Genomic DNA, 19,671 nt, shown 5'->3' with positions numbered 1-19,671 from the left:
ACAAAGACGTTTGCATCTACGGGACAAAAACAGGGCGCCGCCTCCTCGGACTCATGGGATAAAAGTTTATGTACAAAAGTGGAACCGGAACTTTCTTCAGTCTTTATTGAAGCGACGACTAAAACATTAAAAACACTTCTCAGTAAAAACGCTTCGTCTTAAAACTGGAGGCTCGAGCGGCTCCAGCAGCAGGTTAAAAAGTGCTGACCTTCGTTTAAAAACGCCTGAAGCAGAGAGAGTCAGGTGGCGTGTGGCGCCCGGGCGTGTTCAGGGGCCGAGGCGCGTCTGCAGCTCCACCACCACGCGCCTCATCAGTCCTCCCAGCTGCTCGTGCACGTGAGCGAGCTGCTGTGGCGAGCAGCGCCCGAGTTCAGCGGGACTCATGCTGCAGCTCAGCGCCTCCACCTCTGACAGCAGCGCCGCCTCAGGGCGCCGCCCCCCGGGCGCCGCCGGCGTGTCGGGCGTCTCGTTCCCGGGGCCGTCGTGTTCTGGTCCCACGTCGGCAGGAACCGGCTCGTCCACCAGCGCCGTCGCTGCAAACAAACACAAAACAAACACGCCGTTTACAAACGAAGACGCACCACGACACGTGAACGCCGTCAGACACGTGAACCACACCAGTCACGTGAACGCCGTCAGACACAAAGTCAAAGATTGGGACAAAAAAGTCGTAACATTGAGAGAATCACACCGGCGTTGAACCGTGAACCCGTCTGTGGGGTCAGACGCTCAGAGTCAGACGCCACATCAGGGTCAAACCAACGCCAGACTTTAAAAACACGGCGTTGCATGTTTTCCGTGCCGGAGCGACGCAGCGGCGCCCTGCGTTCTCACCCAGAGTCTCTGCGGAGGTCTTGTCGTCCTCGTCCCTCTGTCCTGCAGCAGCGGCGTCCTCCAGTCCAGACGCCGCCATCTCCAGGTCGTCCAGACTCTTGAGCTCATCGCCGCCGCGTCCTTTACGCTGCAACACAAGTGTTCAAACACACGCCGGTAAAAGTGACGTCATCACGGGTTTATGCTGCTGCTCAGGTTATAATCTGCTCACCTGCTGCTCAGGTTATAATCTGCTCACCTGCTGCTCAGGTTATAATCTGCTCACCTGCTGCTCAGGTTATAATCTGCTCACCTGCTGCTCAGGTTATAATCTGCTCACCTGCTGCTCAGGTTATAATCTGCTCACCTGCTGCTCAGATTATAATCCACTCACCTGCTGCTCAGATTATAATCTGCTCACCTGCTGCTCAGGTTATAATCTGCTCACCTGCGGCTCAGGTTATAATCTGCTCACCTGCTGCTCAGATTATAATCTGCTCACCTGCCGCTCAGGTTATAATCTGCTCACCTGCTGCTGAGATTATAATCTGCTCACCTGCTGCTCAGGTTATAATCTGCTCACCTGCTGCTCAGGTTATAATCTGCTGAGATTATAATCTGCTCACCAGGGCCCAGTATTTCAAAATTTGTAATCTGGATCAGAATAATCCGGATAATGAAATCCTCCTTTTCTCAGTCATGGATCACGGTGATCCTGCTGACTTTATCTGAGTATTTCAAAACACAGGCAGATCGGATCACTGTGATCTCTACCTGGCCGGATACGGATTTCCCAATCTCAAGTCTCCGCCTCCGGGATCTGAAACATGGTGGACTACTTCATGAAAGGAGTAGCAGAGAGCCGACTTTCACGTCAAAAGTGTAAGTTAACCGTCGTCTATTGTGTAGCGGTTTTAATACCATACGAACGGCAACCAACACATCATGCAAGCCAACTATTTGAATTGTCACCTTATTAAAAGCAGGCCGTGGCGATCTCTAATTGAGACGCGGCCGTGCTAACGGGAGCTAACGCGGCTCCATTGACTTGTGTGTTAAGCAGCTAGCGGGCTATCATTAGCGGCTATCATTAGCGTCACGTCATTTGCAACACGGCAGATTTACAGTATAAGCAGGCTGCATTGTGTACAGACCTGCTCAGTGCTTAGAAAACACAACGCAACACAGTTTGAGTATTAACTACAAGGTTTGTTCAGAAGGTTCAGAATGCTACAGTAGCCTAATGCTGGTGATGATATCATGTTTTTGTGTAGGCTACATAAACACAATTTGGGATTGTGGATTAAGATACTCATACACCTTCTACCTTCAGAGTCCACTCACAGCCATGGACCACTCAGCTACAACAGGGTGAGTGCTGGAAATCCTTAAATGCTTTAATTGTATTGATACATTTAAGACTTTCAAGTAATTGGAGTTTGAATAAAGTGCTTGAAACTGCTTAAATTTGTAGTGGCATTACTTTCATGGTATTGGTCAGTGACACAATTAGAAACATTTCTTCATCCTAATTCCTCTCCAACATTGGTGAGAGCTTGTTTTTTTTTGCATTTCACTACACTGTTTTTAAACCTTGGTTTTAGCTTTGCATGTGACCAATAAACTTATCTATCTACCACATCAGGCACGGGGGCGAGAGCCAGAGCCAGCGCCAGAGCGACGGCGACGGAAGAGGCATGCCGGGGATGAGGAAGCCTATGAGAGGCTCCTCAAAATGGAGACCGAAAGGGCAGTCAAACAGACTGAACTGGCCAAACGGCAAATTAAGCTGACGCTGCTTCAGCAAAAAGAGACAGAATTAACAATCAAGCTGTTAGAGAAACAGCTTGACATTTGAAATAGCATGGTCCTCAGTGGTCACATTATTTTTTGTTGGAATAAAACTTTGTTTGGACCCTGCATTCCTTTGTCTTTCTCTGTTTTGGTACATGCAAGTTACAATGTTTGGTGAACTAGAATTTGAGAAATAATTGTAATTTTATTTACAGCAGTTTTACAGTGTGGTCAAAAATTTTACTATGCTTTACATTTTTTGATATTACTTAAATTACTTGTTAGAAGTACAACACTAACACTTAAGTGTAACAAACATCTTGAGTAACAATATCTAGGAGAAGTATGCGCTGAGAGTTTGTCAATCCAAGTCAAATCCACCTCTGAGGTGGGATTCAAATGATCCTGAAATTTTGGTATCAAGTTGATCCAGATATCTGACTTAACTTTTGAAATACCCAAATCAGCCTTTTATCTGGATTCAGGGGAGGATTGGATTACCAGAGCTGAAACCCTGATCTTCAGGATCAGGATTCTCCTGATCTGTGTTGAAATACCCAGTTTTCAGATCAGATCTAGATTTAATCCAATCCGACCAGGATAATCCTGTCAGATCACGTTTGAAATACTGGGCCCTGCTGCTCAGATTATAATCCACTCACCTGCTGCTCGTAGGACCGCAGCGCCTTCTTCACGTTGGAGATCTTGGGCGAGCGGATGGGCAGAGTCTTGACCTCGCTGGGACTCAGAGCGCTGAGGTCGCCCACAGTCCTGATGTTTCGGGCTCGAACCAGCTGCCCGAACCCCCGACACCTGTGAGAGAACCGGGTCAGTCACACCTGCACCCCGTCAGACCATGACCCCCCCCCCCCCCACAGGGCTGCACACTCACCACATGTTGGAGGAGATCTGAGGCAGCACCGCCTCCACGGGGGCGGAGCAGCCCACCAGGGCCGGGTAGATGCAGTCTGAGGGGCCGGGGCTGGGGCCGAGGCGGGGCTCCTGGATCATCTCAGAAATCTGCAGCGGGAGTTACACGACCTCAGACTGGGAACCGACACTAATACGATATATGTTCAATATTAAAGCTGCATCAAAATAATAAAGATTAAAGAAAGAATTATTCAGATAATAAAGCTGCTTCCTGTCTCCACCTGGTGGCAGATGCAGGAGTTACCTGGAGGTTTTTTTATAGACTCAGTGTTTTATTGACTTTGAAGCACGTTGGTCGTGAGTGTACTGTATAAACATTAACACCCCCCCCCCCCAGACAGAAGCAGTGCCCCTGGAGGTTGGTCTCTCCTCCGTGTGCGTACCAGGCACTTCTTGGAGCTCTTGTAACCCGGGCTGTGCAGATTCCTGGGGCTCAGGATCACCATCCCCTTGGTCGGAGTCGTGACGTACTAGAACACGGGGCAGAGGGGCATCGGGTCGGGTCAGAGCGGATCAGAGCGGATCATGGGCTAAAGAAAACCTCTGGTTCATGTGGATCAGACACACGGAGGCTGGTTCATACCTTGGGCTGCGGGATGCCGCTCCCTTTGGACCTCCTGGGGGAGCTGCTCCTGACGGCAGAGCTGCGCCGGTCGATGTCGTCCGCCACCTCCTGGTGCTGGATCGGATTCGCAAAAGACACGCGTCTGGACTGCAAACAAATACAGACTGTTATAGAGGGACTCGTGTACTGAACCGATTTAAACTGGGCCGGAGGACAGAACCGGTTTAAACTGGACCAGAGGACCAGAGCCGTTTAAACAGGACCAGAGGACGGAACCGGTTTAAACTGGACCAGAGGACAGAACCTTTAGATTTTGAGAGAAAGTCTGTTTGAGAGGAACTTGTATTTATACATTTGTATGAATTTGTAAATTTTGACAGTTTCCAGACTTTGTCACTTACTTTGGCGAAGGGCGAGGGGCTGTCCTCTTCCTGCGGTCTCTTCAGGCCCTTCTTCAGGATACTGGTCGACGGCGAGGCTGAAGGGGACCACGTTCCTCTGGTCCGACCGCCGCTGGGGCTCTGTCCGACCTCTGCCCCGATCAAAGCCTCCAGGTCCTTCTGTTTGGCCGGAGAGTCCAGGAAAACCTCTTCTTCTCTTGATTCTGACGGCACTGAAGCGTCGCAAACATCAGCCAGAGCGGCGGCGTCATCGTCGGCGGTTTGATCTCCATCGTGATGCTCCAAAGTCTGGGTGCTGCCGTCTGGATCGCACTCCTGCAGAGGGCCGATGTCGTTGGCCTCCATGTGCTGGTTTGTTGATTCACCTTCGTTGTCGGAGGACGACGGTTCCTGTTCCTTTGAACTCTCGTCTGGGACACGAGGACTCTCAGGTGCACAGGTGCTGGGGCGGTCTTCAGCAGGAAGCTCTTGGTGGTCTAGATCTGAATCATCCTGTTTTTGTGCAGCACCGTCCCCAGATTCAGTCCCTTCTTCGACGGCGTCCTCTGAAGACTCGATGCCCTGCCGCCTCTCTGTCGCCTCATCAGCAGGTACCTCTTCCTGCGTCGGCTCGGTTCTGATCGCAGCTGATTCGAGCTCTTCAGCAGGTGGAAGATCCCCAGAGCCACTCTCCTGTGAAGAGGGGTTTCCAATGTCCGACTCCTTTTGCGTTTGCTGTTTTTGAGGCGACCCACTGAGCGAGTCGTCCTCTAAGTCATCGGCCTCAGGTTTCTCTACAGCAGCGTCGACCTCCACCTCCACCTCCACCTCCATCGGTGATTCTGCGGCACGTTGCTCCTCAGCGTCCCCAGGAACCTCAAGAGATTCTGAACCCTGCGAATCGTTTTCTGCCTCTGTGGTTTTTGAATCTACCTTTTGAGGAGCATCAGAATCATCCTTAACTATGACGTCTTTTCTTTGACTTTCTGCAGGTGCCAGGGTGAGAGGACTTGGCAGAGATCTCCGAGGCCTCCCTCTCTTTCTGGGCACCGGGGGATTTTCTTTGGCGTCTGAGGATTCAGACCCGGATGTCTCTACGCTGGGCACCAACGCTGGAGAGGACTTTCGTCTGGAGTACCTGCCCCTGCCCTGTGAGGACTCTGTTGATCCTGAAGTATCTAATGACTGAGAACTCTCTGGGGTGGAGTCGGGTCTGGACTTGGACGGCTCCTCGTGGACCTTGCTCCTCCTGGGCCGACCGGGCCCACGGGGCTTTTCTGATGAATCCTTATTTTCACTGTTATCCTGAGACTCTGCAGCGTCCGATAACACCTTGCTTCTTCTGGATCTACGCAGAGACTGGCTATCGGAGGATGAGGGTGTGATCCCTTGAGAGTCCTCCTGACTGAGGTCCTCATCTGTGCCGGCGCTGCTCTTGAGTTTGTCCTTGACCTCAGATTCATTCACAGACTCTTTTGTTGCGCTTGTTAAAGAAGTGTTTATCTGAGAATCTGTATTTTCCTTGTTGGTCTTTTCTGTGAGTTCACCCTCCGGGGGTTGGTCCCCAGTTTGAGAAGAAGCAGGGACCATTTGAGTGTCTTGTACCTGATCACCATCTTTCTCAGCCTGTTCTACACCCTCCGACTCTTGGGATGTGCCCGTTTGAGGGGAAGGAGGGATGATTTCAGACTCTTTCTCCCGCTCGTCGTCCTTCTCGGTCTGTTCTTCAAGCTCCACCTCATTAGCAGCAGTTTGGCTGGACTCTCCTTTGTCAGGCGAAACCTTTTTCTTGGACCCACCCTCCTCCGTGGTGTCCAGTGATGTTTTGCTCCGCCGTCTTTGTCGACCCTGGGACTGGCTTTCGTAATCGGACTGCGAGTCAGACTGGCTGGCCTCAAACTCTCTGGTGCGTCTCCTTCTGGGTTCAGGTTTATCCAGGAAGTTGTCTGAATCCCTGTAGAGTCTGATCTTCTTGTGTGCTCTGCCCTGAGAGCCGGTTTGGCTGGACTCGCTCTTCTCCCTCTGAGCCCTGGTCCTCAGTCTCCGGTCTCTGTCGCTTCCCTCCTGGGCGGCCTGTTGACCTCTTGTGTTCGGCCGGCTCGACGTTGGAGAATCACTCTTAGGTTCCTCTCCAGATCGCCTCCTTTTCACAGACTTGGATTTCTCTTCCAGGTCCTGGCTGGGGGAAACTATTTGTGTCCCCTCCTTGTCCTCCACTTCAGTTTGGGTGTCGGGGATGACGTCTTCGTCCTCTGTCGGGTCACTGGGCAGTCTGTCAATCAGCTTCACCGGTCCACTTTTTATCCCAGAGTCTTTCGGTCTTACAGGGGACTCAAGCGCGTTGCTTACAGGATACGGTGAGTTCGTTTCTTCTTTCTGGGAGGACTCCTGAGAGTCAGGTCCAGTGGATGCCCGGGAAGCCCGAGAGGATGACTTCCTGTTGGACTTGGAGCGTTCCTGGCTGTTGGAGGTCTTTATGAGGGGACCTGTGAATGTGCTGGGGCTGGCGGGTTTTCCCTCAGCGTACGTCTCCAGGGTGATAAAGGACTGACGACGACTGTTGGGCTTCTGGGGCGTCCCCGAGACCAAATCTGAAGTACCAGAGACGTCCGGACTGGTGCCGTCTTTAGACTGCACGTCCAGGTCTTCTGCTGCGTCATCGCTCTTGGCTTCGTCCTCCACTGAAACATCTGCTGACTCAGGGATCGCCTCTTCCTGCTCGGGGTTTTCTGGAGTGTCCTCTGGAGCCTTTGGACTGGCGTAGTCTTGAGTCTCTTCTGTTACAACACCAGTGACGTCCTCTGTTTCCACAGCGTCCTGAGGAACCTGAAAGAAACCAAAGGCAAAAGCTGAATCTGTCTGCAAAGGACAACAGAGGCTTTAGTCCTGCGACCACGGTCCAGGAAGTCCCTTCAGTCCTTTGTGTTCTGGGTTCTCAGAGCGCTCTAAAGACCCACAAGTAGTTTTAAACATACAATCACGATTTTATCACGTTTTTATCCATTTAATTTTAACTATTTACCTTCAGTCAGTTACTGAACAATGCAACCAAAGTATTTCCCTTTGTAAAAACAAAAATAAAAGCACCTTTCTGATCAGATCTGAATCAGTTTGTGCATTTTCTGCCAAATGCAGTGGTCTTTTGCCAAACGCTGCCTAAAGCTCAGTTTCCTCTGCTGCTGCTGTGGTGTGATGCGTCTCCTCACCGTCTCACTCTCAGCGTACGACCCGCTCCCTTTTCTATTTACCGTGTGTGTGAAGTGTCACGTTGGACAGAACAGCTCATCATTTAGTTAAAATGAGGAATTATTTAAACAAGAACGCCAAACCTCAATAAATGTGTTGTTGAAGCTCAACAGGCCAGAAAAGGTATAATCACACTGCTCTGTGTGTGTGTGTGTGTGTGTGTGTGTGTGTGTGTGTGTGTGTGTGTGTGTGTGTGTGTGTGTGTGTGTGTGTGTGTGTGTGTGTGTCTCTCGATCACCGAAGGTCGCAGCTCAGCACGCTCGTCTCTGCAGCTCAGTGCGAACACGCTCTCTCTTTCAAAACGAGTCAGGAAGTCAGCAGACAAAACCTGACTTCACTTTAACTTCATCCGAAGAAGATGTTGTCGTCTTAAATCGTTACTCAACGACTTCCGACGTTTGTTTTTTTTAAACAGGTGGTTGAAAAGTTGAAGCTGCTGCATCGTGTGTGTTTGACCGATCAGCAACTGTCGTCCCTGTAAACCCTGAAAGTCACTGCACCGTCGTGTGTGTCGCCCTCTGAACGGGAGCAGCCTAAACTCAGCGACCGGCTCACAGGTTTCCTCGTCCTGGGGAAAGTTCCTGCCTTTGAAGACGTTTGGTGACGTTTTTAAGTCTTAATCGGACTCAAACCCCGTGTTCAGAATGTTCCGGGGCTCTTTTAACCGCAACTATTTAAAAAGGACCTGAATCTGAGAGAAAGAGCCGTTTAAATCAACAGTAACGTTCCTGCGCTGTGAGAACAAGTGAGAGCTTCTGCAGCTGATTAAAGTTGTGTAAGTAACAGCTTGTGTGTTTCATTACCTCTCCTGGAGCCTCTGCAGGGACCTCTGCAGGGACCTCTGCAGGGACCTCGTCAGCTCGCTCAGCTGCCAGTTTGTCTCTGTGGGAGAAAACAGCGTCTTTCATGAATGCTGTGTGTTTATGAGAGCAGGCTCAGGTGGAGTGAGGGAGCAGGCTGAGGTGGAGTGTGGGAGCAGGCTGAGGTGGAGTGTGGGAGCAGGCTGAGGTGGAGTGTGGGAGCAGGATGAGGTGGAGTGTGGGAGCAGCCTGAGGTGGAGTGTGGGAGCAGGATGAGGTGGAGTGTGGGAGCAGCCTGAGGTGGAGTGTGGGAGCAGGCTGAGGTGGAGTGTGGCAGCAGCCTGAGGTGGAGTGTGGGAGCAGGCTGAGGTGGAGTGTGGCAGCAGCCTGAGGTGGAGTGTGGGAGCAGGCTGAGGTGGAGTGTGGGAGCAGGCTGAGGTGGAGTGAGGGAGCAGGATGAGGTGGAGTGTGGGAGCAGGCTCAGGTGGAGTGTGGGAGCAGGCTCAGGTGGAGTGTGGGAGCAGGCTGAGGTGGAGTGTGGGAGCAGGCTGAGGTGGAGTGAGGGAGCAGGCTGAGGTGGAGTGTGGGAGCAGGAGCAGGTGGAGTGAGGGAGCAGGATGAGGTGGAGTGTGGGAGCAGGATGAGGTGGAGTGTGGGAGCAGGATGAGGTGGAGTGTGGGAGCAGGAGCAGGTGGAGTGTGGGAGCAGGATGAGGTGGAGTGTGGGAGCAGGCTGAGGTGGAGTGTGGGAGCAGGATGAGGTGGAGTGTGGGAGCAGGATGAGGTGGAGTGTGGGAGCAGGATGAGGTGGAGTGTGGGAGCAGGATGAGGTGGAGTGTGGGAGCAGGATGAGGTGGAGTGTGGGAGCAGGATGAGGTGGAGTGTGGGAGCAGGATGAGGTGGAGTGTGGGAGCAGGATGAGGTGGAGTGTGGGAGCAGGCTGAGGTGGAGTGTGGGAGCAGGATGAGGTGGAGTGTGGGAGCAGGATGAGGTGGAGTGTGGGAGCAGGATGAGGTGGAGTGTGGGAGCAGGATGAGGTGGAGTGTGGGAGCAGGATGAGGTGGAGTGTGGGAGCAGGCTGAGGTGGAGTGTGGGAGCAGGCTGAGGTGGAGTGAGGGAGCAGGATGAGGTGGAGTGTGGGAGCAGGCTGAGGTGGAGTGTGGAGCAGGATGAGGTGGAGTGTGGGAGCAGGCTGAGGTGGAGTGTGGAGCAGGATGAGGTGGAGTGTGGGAGCAGGATGAGGTGGAGTGTGGGAGCAGGATGAGGTGGAGTGTGGGAGCAGGCTGAGGTGGAGTGTGGGAGCAGGCTGAGGTGGAGTGTGGAGCAGGATGAGGTGGAGTGTGGGAGCAGGATGAGGTGGAGTGTGGGAGCAGGATGAGGTGGAGTGTGGGAGCAGGATGAGGTGGAGTGTGGGAGCAGGATGAGGTGGAGTGTGGGAGCAGGATGAGGTGGAGTGTGGGAGCAGGATGAGGTGGAGTGTGGGAGCAGGATGAGGTGGAGTGTGGGAGCAGGATGAGGTGGAGTGTGGGAGCAGGCTGAGGTGGAGTGAGGGAGCAGGATGAGGTGGAGTGAGGGAGCAGGATGAGGTGGAGTGTGGGAGCAGGCTGAGGTGGAGTGTGGGAGCAGGCTGAGGTGGAGTGAGGGAGCAGGATGAGGTGGAGTGTGGGAGCAGGCTGAGGTGGAGTGTGGGAGCAGGCTGAGGTGGAGTGTGGGAGCAGGCTGAGGTGGAGTGTGGGAGCAGGCTGAGGTGGAGTGTGGGAGCAGGCTGAGGTGGAGTGTGGGAGCAGGCTGAGGTGGAGTGTGGGAGCAGGCTCAGGTGGAGTGTGGGAGCAGGATGAGGTGGAGTGTGGGAGCAGGCTGAGGTGGAGTGTGGGAGCAGGATGAGGTGGAGTGTGGGAGCAGGCTGAGGTGGAGTGTGGGAGCAGGCTGAGGTGGAGTGTGGGAGCAGGATGAGGTGGAGTGTGGGAGCAGGCTGAGGTGGAGTGTGGGAGCAGGCTGAGGTGGAGTGTGGGAGCAGGCTGAGGTGGAGTGTGGGAGCAGGCTGAGGTGGAGTGTGGGAGCAGGCTGAGGTGGAGTGTGGGAGCAGGCTGAGGTGGAGTGTGGGAGCAGGTGGAGTGTGGGAGCAGGCTGAGGTGGAGTGTGGGAGCAGGATGAGGTGGAGTGTGGGAGCAGGATGAGGTGGAGTGTGGGAGCAGGCTGAGGTGGAGTGTGGGAGCAGGCTGAGGTGGAGTGTGGGAGCAGGATGAGGTGGCGTGTGGGAGCAGGCTGAGGTGGAGTGTGGGAGCAGGCTGAGGTGGAGTGTGGGAGCAGGCTGAGGTGGAGTGTGGGAGCAGGCTGAGGTGGAGTGTGGGAGCAGGCTGAGGTGGAGTGTGGGAGCAGGCTGAGGTGGAGTGTGGGAGCAGGATGAGGTGGCGTGTGGGAGCAGGATGAGGTGGCGTGTGGGAGCAGGATGAGGTGGCGTGTGGGAGCAGGCTGAGGTGGAGTGTGGGAGCAGGAGCAGGTGGAGTGTGGGAGCAGGAGCAGGTGGAGTGTGGGAGCAGGATGAGGTGGCGTGTGGGAGCAGGATGAGGTGGAGTGTGGGAGCAGGATGAGGTGGAGTGTGGGAGCAGGCTGAGGTGGAGTGTGGGAGCAGGCTCAGGTGGAGTGTGGGAGCAGGCTGAGGTGGAGTGTGGGAGCAGGATGAGGTGGAGTGTGGGAGCAGGCTGAGGTGGAGTGTGGGAGCAGGTGGAGTGTGGGAGCAGGATGAGGTGGAGTGTGGGAGCAGGATGAGGTGGAGTGTGGGAGCAGGCTGAGGTGGAGTGTGGGAGCAGGATGAGGTGGAGTGTGGGAGCAGGATGAGGTGGAGTGTGGGAGCAGGATGAGGTGGAGTGTGGGAGCAGGATGAGGTGGAGTGTGGGAGCAGGCTCAGGTGGAGTGTGGGAGCAGGCTGAGGTGGAGTGTGGGAGCAGGCTCAGGTGGAGTGTGGGAGCAGGCTGAGGTGGAGTGTGGGAGCAGGCTGAGGTGGAGTGTGGGAGCAGGATGAGGTGGAGTGTGGGAGCAGGCTGAGGTGGAGTGTGGGAGCAGGCTGAGGTGGAGTGTGGGAGCAGGTGGAATGTGGGAGCAGGCTGAGGTGGAGTGAGGGAGCAGGCTGAGGTGGAGTGAGGGAGCAGGCTGAGGTGGAGTGTGGGAGCAGGATGAGGTGGAGTGTGGGAGCAGGCTGAGGTGGAGTGTGGGAGCAGGTGGAGTGTGGGAGCAGGATGAGGTGGAGTGTGGGAGCAGGATGAGGTGGAGTGTGGGAGCAGGCTGAGGTGGAGTGTGGGAGCAGGCTGAGGTGGAGTGTGGGAGCAGGCTGAGGTGGAGTGTGGGAGCAGGATGAGGTGGAGTGTGGGAGCAGGCTGAGGTGGAGTGTGGGAGCAGGCTGAGGTGGAGTGTGGGAGCAGGCTGAGGTGGAGTGTGGGAGCAGGTGGAGTGTGGGAGCAGGACTCACTGAGACTCCTCCTGGCTCTGCGTGTACTGCGTGAACACCGTGGTGTCCAGAGACGCGTCCAGGTTGTTGTACATGGCAGGAATGTCGACCCTGAGCACCAAAGACAAACATCAGCTCTGCACCAGCGACACTTTAAAGGAGCTCCACAGACGCAGCCACACTGACCTCTTGGTCCGCTTCACCTCCTTCTGGTGCTCCGTCAGAACTCGCTCCTTCGTCTCCGGAGGGATGAACACAAAGTCGATGGAGGCTTCTTCCTCCAGGACGTTCCTGCGAGGAGGTTTGGGAGAACCGAAGTCCAGCTTCATCTGCAGCAGGGGACAGAAGCGTTTATTCTGACTGACCCAAACTTTCATCTTTAGATATTTGCTTTAATAACTTTACACTTTGATGTCGGCTCACTGTATTTTTGTCTGATCAGCAGCAGATAAACGTCTCATGAAGAGTTTGGAGCAAAGAAATCTGTGAACAGGAAACAGTTTCTGACGCTCGCTCTCAACACGGATCAGATCCACACGGTCACAGAGAGCTGGACTCATCTAATGTGACTTCCTTTGTTCAAACGTTCATATTTATACAGTAAAACAGTAACAGCCTGGAGTGTGTTCGCACAGTTGTCTAACTAACGTATGTTCTGCATCTAAAAACCTCCACATGTCTCAGTGCTCCTTATAACCCGGTGCTCCTTATATATGGACCAATATTGAGCCACAACAGGTCTCCAACTACGGTGAGCAGCCTCCGACTCTATTTTCCCCCGTAGAAGAAGTAACGCGCGGTGCATGTTGAGATATACGACTGCGTGAAGCGTGCCGTTTCATTTCCATGTGTGTGTTTGTGTAAAGAGCCCAAAATGGCTCCTGTTAAGAGACACGCTTACGACGCAGAGTTTACACTCAAGGCCATTAGTCACGCAGCAGAACACGGGAATAGAGCAGCAGCCAGAGAGTTGAACATGAACCAATCAATGGTGCCGAAGTGGAGGAAGCAACAAGACGACCTGCGCCGAGTAAAGAAGACTAAACAGAGTTTAGAGGGAACCGAGCGAGACGGCTGCAGCTGGAGGACAAACTCCAACAGTGAGAGCAGCGAGAAGAAGAGTCCGTACGATCACTGTTCCACTGAAGGCAACAGCGCTAGCACGCTAACTTAGCATCAATGAGTTTAGAGGCGGTCCTTAACGTGACCCCAGCCTCGACTGCAGCGTCTGTTCTATGCTCCTTATAGTGTGGGAAATACGGTACATGCGTTTACTTCGCTCCGAGAGAGTGTGTGTGTGTGTGTGTGTGTGTGTGTGTGTGTGTGTGTGTGTGTGTGTGTGTGTGTGTGTGTGTGTGTGTGTGTGTGTGTGTGTGTGTGTGTGTGTGTGTGTGTGATGGTGCTGACAGGACTTTCCTCCCTGATAATATCAGCAAATAAAGAAACCACGAGTGTTAAACCTTGACCCCCCCCTCCCCCCTCTTGCTCTGGTCTCAGGCTAAACTTACAGACACTGGCTTGGAGGTCTTTGTGGCGCCGCGGTCCTGGAGCTCCGCAGACCTCCCCAGCAGCGAGTCTCTCTTCCCCACAGATGAAACCTGCATCCCGCTGAGCTTCGTCTCCATCTGTGAACTCTCACTCTGAAGACACAAACAGAGACTATGAGGACAGAGGGGGGGGGGGACGCAGCCCACGTCACCGACAGGAGAAAGACACTCACCGAGTCCTGGACGCTGAGCTCATCAGAGACACAGAGAAGCTCAAACCCGGGGAGGATGATCGGAGTCTTCTGCTTCACTTGGCTCAAGATCGGTCTGCAGAGAGAGAGCGGACACATCGATGAGGTGGCGTCACAGTGAAGTCTCTCTCTGACCTCAGGACGGAGTCAAACGCAGCGCCGCTCACCTGATCTCCTCGGGGTACGTGAGGCTGACGGAGTTGCCGAAGGTGGCGTTCCAGAAGCTGGCGGTGGCGGAGCGCAGCTGCTTGTTCTTGTGAGGAAACGCGGCACAGAGCAGAGGAGAGAGCAGCGCCAGGAGCTCGTCGTCAAACGCCAGAGTGGAGCGGCTCTGCAGGCAGCCGAGGACCTCGCAGAGCAGCTTCTCCAGCTGCCAGAGAAAACGCAGACACACGTTACTTCACTCTGAAACACTTAAAGACCGCGTGAGCGTGCAACAGAGATCTCACCTTCCCCAGCAGCTGTGAGGAGAAGCTGGGCGGCTCGCCGGCTGCTCGGCTGCAGAAGACGGCGAGGGGCGGGACCAGAGACGTCAGCGCCTCCTTCACGGTGCTGGCCAGAGCGAAGTTAGTGAAGAGAGACGACAGCACGGACACCAGAGCCAGGCCGGTGGCCTCGGAGCAGGCCTCGGGCTCCTGCAGGAAGACCTCCAGACACTGCAGCAGCAGGAACTGGAAGGTGGACAGATTCCCCAGAACCTTGTTCCTCTTCTTCATCCAGTTCACAGGAGTGTGAGGAGCTGAGGGGACAGGAGGCAGCGGATCAGAGCCTGCGTTTAGTCACCTGTGAGGAGGGAAACCAGGGGAGGAGGCCTTACACTTGAGCTTCTGCTGGAACTGAGGCGTGTACGGAGAGAAGTCCACACACTCCACCATCACCTGCAGGACACTGGAGACGGCGCTGACCGTCCAAGGAACCTGGAAGAGCAGCAAAGAGAGGGATTTCAGTTTATAGTTAGATAAGAGAAGAAGAGACGAGTCCAGGAGCCGTTTCTGTTTCTCCATCTCTGCAGTGGCCCCTGTCTGAGGCCGTACGGTCTACAGGGATTCAAACCGTGACCTCATGAAGAGCGCCCCTGTCTGAGGCCGTACGGTCTACAGGGATTCAAACCGTGACCTCATGAAGAGCGCCCCTGTCTGAGGCCGTACGGTCTACAGGGATTCAAACCTCTACCTCATGAAGAGCGCCCCTGTCTGAGGCCGTACGGTCTACAGGGATTCAAACCTTTACCTCATGAAGAGCGCCCCTGTCTGAGGCCGTACGGTCTACAGGGATTCAAACCGTGACCTCATGAAGAGCGTCCCTGTGAGGTAGTTTCAGCGGCTCACCTTCAGGGCGTCTCTGTCCAGCGCAGCCGCCATCTTGGCACACAGCTCCTCGCAGCAGATGTTCTCCTCGGCGGTGACCACGAGAGCGGAGCAGCGGGCGAACACTTTGTACAGTTTGGACCACGAACACAGCATCGACTTCTGGGCGGCCTGAACAAAAGCACAGGTCAGAGTGGTTTGTTCTGTGCTCCAGGGGATCGAACACGGACCGCAGGAAGTCACTGAGTTTTGTGAGAGCTTCCTACAGAACGCACAAATTACAAACAAGAGGAGCCGCTCTGGCGTTCATTATGGCGTGTTCATCTACCAGACTGCCACAGAACGGCGCTCACGCGGGTAAACGGAGGTGAACCCACCTGCGGCAGCGGTGCGTCCTGCAGGAGGTGTGTGATGGGGAACACCAGAGCCGAGTGCACGGCGCTGAAGTCGTGCTCCAGAGCGTCGCCCTGGTTCACCTCGTTAGACTGAAACAAAGACGTTACCATGGTTACAGCTGGATCTGGTGAGCGGCTGAAGCTGAAGCGATAAAACAGGAGAAAGGGTAAAGAGACGGGGGCGGGCGGAGGCACCTGTGTGATGGTGTCGGTGAGCGGGCTGACCACCACGCTCCACATCCTCCACAGCTGCTCCTTGTTCTGCACGGAGCCGGCGCTGCGTCTGATGGCGCCCAGCACCGCCTCGGCAAACGCCAGAGGGGACGTGGGGCCGGAGAGGCCGCAGCCCACCAGGGTGTGGAGGCACTGGAAGAACCTGCACACACACGGACGGACGGACGGACGCAACACGCTTAAAACAACATCTAACGTTATTAGATGTGGTGTGTGTGTATTCGTGACGCCCTGTCGGTGTGTGTGTGTATTCGTGGCGCCCTGTCGGTGTGTGTGTGATCGTGGCGCCCTGTCGTGTGTGTGTATATATTTGTGGCGCCCTCACCTCTCGTCCTGGATGTAGGCGCTGAGCACGCTGCTGTTGTACAGGAGCAGGATGAGGAACAGAGCGGGCGTTCCCTGAGGAGTCAAACACAAACTTCATGAACACTGAACCCAGAGGACGAACACGGAGACGAGCGAGGAAGAGGAGGAAGAGCGAGGAGGAGGAGGAGGAGGAGAGGAGGAGTAGACGAAGCAGAGGAAGAAGAGGATGATGAGGAGGAGGAGGAGGAGGAAGAGGAGGAAGAGGAGAGGAAGAGGAGGATGAGGAAGGAACTCACGTTCAGCACGTCCATCTTTCCCACCTGATAGGAGGCGGAGCCCAGGACTCTGGGGGGGACGCCGCTCACCGTGGCCTCCAGCAGAGTCTGGGGACGAGTCATCGTTTAAAAACACTTTTAAACTTTAAGTTGAAGGTTTCCATGAGAACAGAACACAAAGGCTCGGGGGGGGGGGGGGGGGGGGGCACAGAACAGGAGGGCGTGCACGTCTGAAACAGGCTTAAATCCTCGCCACTCGGCGCCCATGGGGCGCCACAGCGACGGTTCTGACGGGTCTTACCAGGACTTTGTCCGCGGGCAGAGCTTCTGAGGCGACGATGCTCTGCAGAGCTTGAAGCATCAGTGTCAGCACCTCGCTGCCCTGCCGGTCCTTCTTACTGCCTGCTGACAGGCACAGCACACATCGCACACACGGTATCATTATTATAATTATATTATTATTAAATATGTATTTATCATCAGAGCAGACGGGGGTCTGACTGAGGCTCATCATCGGGGTCTGACTGAGGCTCATCATCGGGGGTCTGACTGAGGCTCATCATCGGGGGTCTGACTGAGGCTCATCATCGGGGTCTGACTGAGGCTCATCATCGGGGTCTGACTGAGGCTCATCATCGGGGGTCTGACTGAGGCTCATCATCGGGGGTCTGACTGAGGCTCATCATCGGGGGTCTGACTGAGGCTCATCATCGGGGTCTGACTGAGGCTCATCATCGGGGTCTGACTGAGGCTCATCATCGGGGTCTGACTGAGGCTCATCATCGGGGGTCTGACTGAGGCTCATCATCGGGGTCTGACTGAGGCTCATCATCGGGGGTCTGACTGAGGCTCATCATCGGGGGTCTGACTGAGGCTCATCATCGGGGGTCTGACTGAGGCTCATCATCGGGGGTCTGACTGAGGCTCATCATCGGGGGTCTGACTGAGGCTCATCATCGGGGGTCTGACTGAGGCTCATCATCGGGGTCTGACTGAGGCTCATCATCGGGGGTCTGACTGAGGCTCATCATCGGGGTCGAGCCCCTCAGCACGTTCGTCTCTTCAGGTGCTCGGACCTCGAGGATCCGAGCGTCAGACTTAAACTGATGTGAGCGTGCGAGTGGGTCGGGCAGGAGGCGAGGACGGGGTCTCGCTGGTCCTCCTCCCTAACGACGGAGCCACCACCCAATCACAATGCTCTATGTGGCGCTGCGAGGCGGGGACCACGACTGTGAGGTCCACGCCGCGCTGAGCAGCAGCCACAACCACACACACACTCACAAACATATCACAGCAGCAGGATCACTATTATACCACACACCACAACAACAACAACGCAGCAGCAGGGTCACTACGCTATAACACATACAATCACACTCATCACATCATCCATGCAGAGCTTCTGTGAAGTCACTCAAACTTAAACATAAATACACATTAATATGAAAGTCTATCAGTGCAGTAGAGCTCTTCAGATCACATGACCCAGACGAGTGCAGGCGGAGAACTCACCCGTCTCTATGGTTACGTTGACGGAGCGGACGAGACTGGTCCAGATGACGGACAGCAGAGAATCTGCAGAGGACACAAGAGTTTCAGGTCGTTTGATCATTTAATCATATTATTAACAGAAACCGTTCTAATGAGACCAGCCTCCGATCAGATCTCATGTTCTACTGAACACATAATTACTGTGAACGGCATTAATAAAAATAACATAACAGATGTTTTGGAACTTAGAATAATAATAAATTATATAATGACAGCGACACCAAAGGCTGTAGTTCACATGCCTGTGTGTGAGTGTGTGTGTGTGTGTGTGTGTGTGTGCGTGCGTTTGTGTGTGCGTGTGTCACCAAGCACAACACCCACCCAACTCCCCGTCTGATTGGCTCACCATGAAATCGTACCCCCCCCCTCAGCCAATCACCATCATGTCTGCGGTTGACTCCGCCCCCTCACAAGAAGAACAGTCATGTTCATGAGCTCATAATTACAGCAACACGCCGCGGCTAAACGTGGCGGCGCTTTAACGCTGGGAGGAGAAATCGACTTAGTTACTCGTTACTGATTCAAATAACGGCGTTGTGTTTTAACCGGGACTAGAGAAGGGCGAGTCACACGAACAGCTGATGTCTCAGGATACACGGAGACACAACGTTTATCACAACATCGTGACATAACAGCGTTTGATTCCTCTGTAAAATAAAACGCTGTGCTCCAACGCTCCCGTCGCTGTGGCACAAACAGAACGCCGTGTCAGGGTCAGCGGCGTCACACTTACCTGGAGCGTCTCTGCCGACGTTAATGAACCCGTCTCTGACGTTGGCGGTGAGCACGGCGGCGTGTTTGGTGAAGGAGGAGGAGCCGGAGAGGAGCGGGTGGTTCAGGGGCTCTGGAAACACAAGAGGGGACTCAGCGTTACTCCATCAGGTGCAGACGGACGCCAAAGCTCCGCCCACAGCAGCAGCAGCCGCTCCGACGCTCACCCAGACTCAGCACCAGCTTGTTCTTCGCTGCCGTGGAAACGACATCCGGGCCCAGGAAGTAGTGCAGCAGCATCTCCAGGCCGAGCAGCTGGATGGAGAGGAAGGTGGTGCCGACCTGCACGCTGGAGTTCAGGCTCATCCAGCTCTTGTTGGCGGGGCTGTTGAAGCCCGCGGCGCCCGCACCTGGAGGCAAACAGAGCAGTGAGCGCCTCCGTCCACGTGCTCACTCACCCTGGACTGGAGGGGACGGAGAGGCCCGGGGGGGTGGGGGTGTAAACGTACCGGCCTTTGGCGTGTCAGACGTGACGGCTCCGTTCAGACCGGCGGCTCTGGACGGGGTGACGGGGACAGAGGAGTCTGATCCCATGGTGCACTTTAGCAGAGGAACAGAGACCTGGAGAGACAAACAGCGTCTCAGTCTGCAGAGCACGAGTCACATCTACAGAGTGTGTGTGTGTGTGTGTGTGTGTGTGTGTGTGTGTGTGTGTGTGTGTGTGTGTGTGTGTGTGTGTGTGTGTGTGTGTGTGTGTGTGTGTGTGTGGGGGGGGGTCAAACCTGATCAAAGTTGGAGGACAGGTTGGGCCCGAGCTGCACCACCAGGTACCACCACACCTCCACCTTGGTGAGCAGCAGGGCCTCCGTCTTCACGTTGATGGAGGCGAGCGGCTGCATCAGGAGCTTCACCCGCTTGGCGCTGGACAGGATGGCTGCAGGGGGGGGGGGGGGGGGGGGAGAGTCAGCTGATGTCAGAGGCAAACACCAACACCAGCTCAGAGACGCAGACTCACCCGGGTTCAGGGCGAAGTTGTCGATGAGGCTCTTCCAGGCGATGTAGGCGATCTTCTTGATGGTGGGAGACGAGCTGCGGAAGCCCAGCTCCTCCAGGTGCAGCAGAGAGTTGATGAAGGGGCCGCCTCTGTGCAGCAGCTGAGACACACACACACACACACAC

The 19,671-nt window shown here is 54.8% G+C and overlaps 1 protein-coding gene and 1 long non-coding RNA gene across 4 annotated transcripts in view; one reads left to right on the top strand and one right to left on the bottom strand.

Annotated features, from left to right (window-relative positions):
* Positions 1-28: 28 nt before the first annotated feature.
* rif1 (replication timing regulatory factor 1) overlaps positions 29-19,671 on the bottom strand; it is a 27,838-nt gene continuing 8,195 nt past the window's right edge. Inside the window, exons 10-36 of one of the 3 annotated variants that reach the window (XM_083921260.1) lie at positions 19,508-19,646; positions 19,275-19,426; positions 19,002-19,113; positions 18,720-18,902; positions 18,515-18,625; positions 17,743-17,805; positions 16,532-16,635; positions 16,252-16,338; positions 15,975-16,048; positions 15,611-15,791; positions 15,398-15,505; positions 15,042-15,191; positions 14,531-14,630; positions 14,163-14,452; positions 13,881-14,083; positions 13,696-13,789; positions 13,484-13,615; positions 12,162-12,304; positions 11,997-12,086; positions 8,535-8,613; positions 4,507-7,311; positions 4,124-4,252; positions 3,924-4,010; positions 3,500-3,627; positions 3,270-3,420; positions 835-961; positions 29-533 (exon numbers count right to left, since the gene is read on the bottom strand). In XM_083921260.1, the coding sequence (XP_083777386.1) occupies positions 268-533; positions 835-961; positions 3,270-3,420; positions 3,500-3,627; positions 3,924-4,010; positions 4,124-4,252; positions 4,507-7,311; positions 8,535-8,613; positions 11,997-12,086; positions 12,162-12,304; positions 13,484-13,615; positions 13,696-13,789; positions 13,881-14,083; positions 14,163-14,452; positions 14,531-14,630; positions 15,042-15,191; positions 15,398-15,505; positions 15,611-15,791; positions 15,975-16,048; positions 16,252-16,338; positions 16,532-16,635; positions 17,743-17,805; positions 18,515-18,625; positions 18,720-18,902; positions 19,002-19,113; positions 19,275-19,426; positions 19,508-19,646 (6,288 nt within the window). In that variant the 3' untranslated portion in view covers positions 29-267. The remainder of the gene's footprint in view (positions 534-834; positions 962-3,269; positions 3,421-3,499; positions 3,628-3,923; positions 4,011-4,123; positions 4,253-4,506; positions 7,312-8,534; positions 8,614-11,996; positions 12,087-12,161; positions 12,305-13,483; positions 13,616-13,695; positions 13,790-13,880; positions 14,084-14,162; positions 14,453-14,530; positions 14,631-15,041; positions 15,192-15,397; positions 15,506-15,610; positions 15,792-15,974; positions 16,049-16,251; positions 16,339-16,531; positions 16,636-17,742; positions 17,806-18,514; positions 18,626-18,719; positions 18,903-19,001; positions 19,114-19,274; positions 19,427-19,507; positions 19,647-19,671) is intronic. The other 2 variants (XM_083921262.1, XM_083921261.1) reach the window with 2 other exon arrangements.
* Positions 1,625-2,733, top strand: LOC310953335. Its single transcript, XR_014593397.1, has 3 exons — positions 1,625-1,695; positions 2,088-2,184; positions 2,459-2,733. It is a non-coding gene; the product is annotated as an uncharacterized lncRNA (long non-coding RNA).

This window comes from Echiichthys vipera (genome assembly GCF_963691815.1).
Source record: "Echiichthys vipera genome assembly, chromosome: 10".
In the NCBI taxonomy this organism is placed as follows: domain Eukaryota; kingdom Metazoa; phylum Chordata; class Actinopteri; order Perciformes; family Trachinidae; genus Echiichthys; species Echiichthys vipera.
This window is presented reverse-complemented; position numbering and strand designations above follow the sequence as displayed.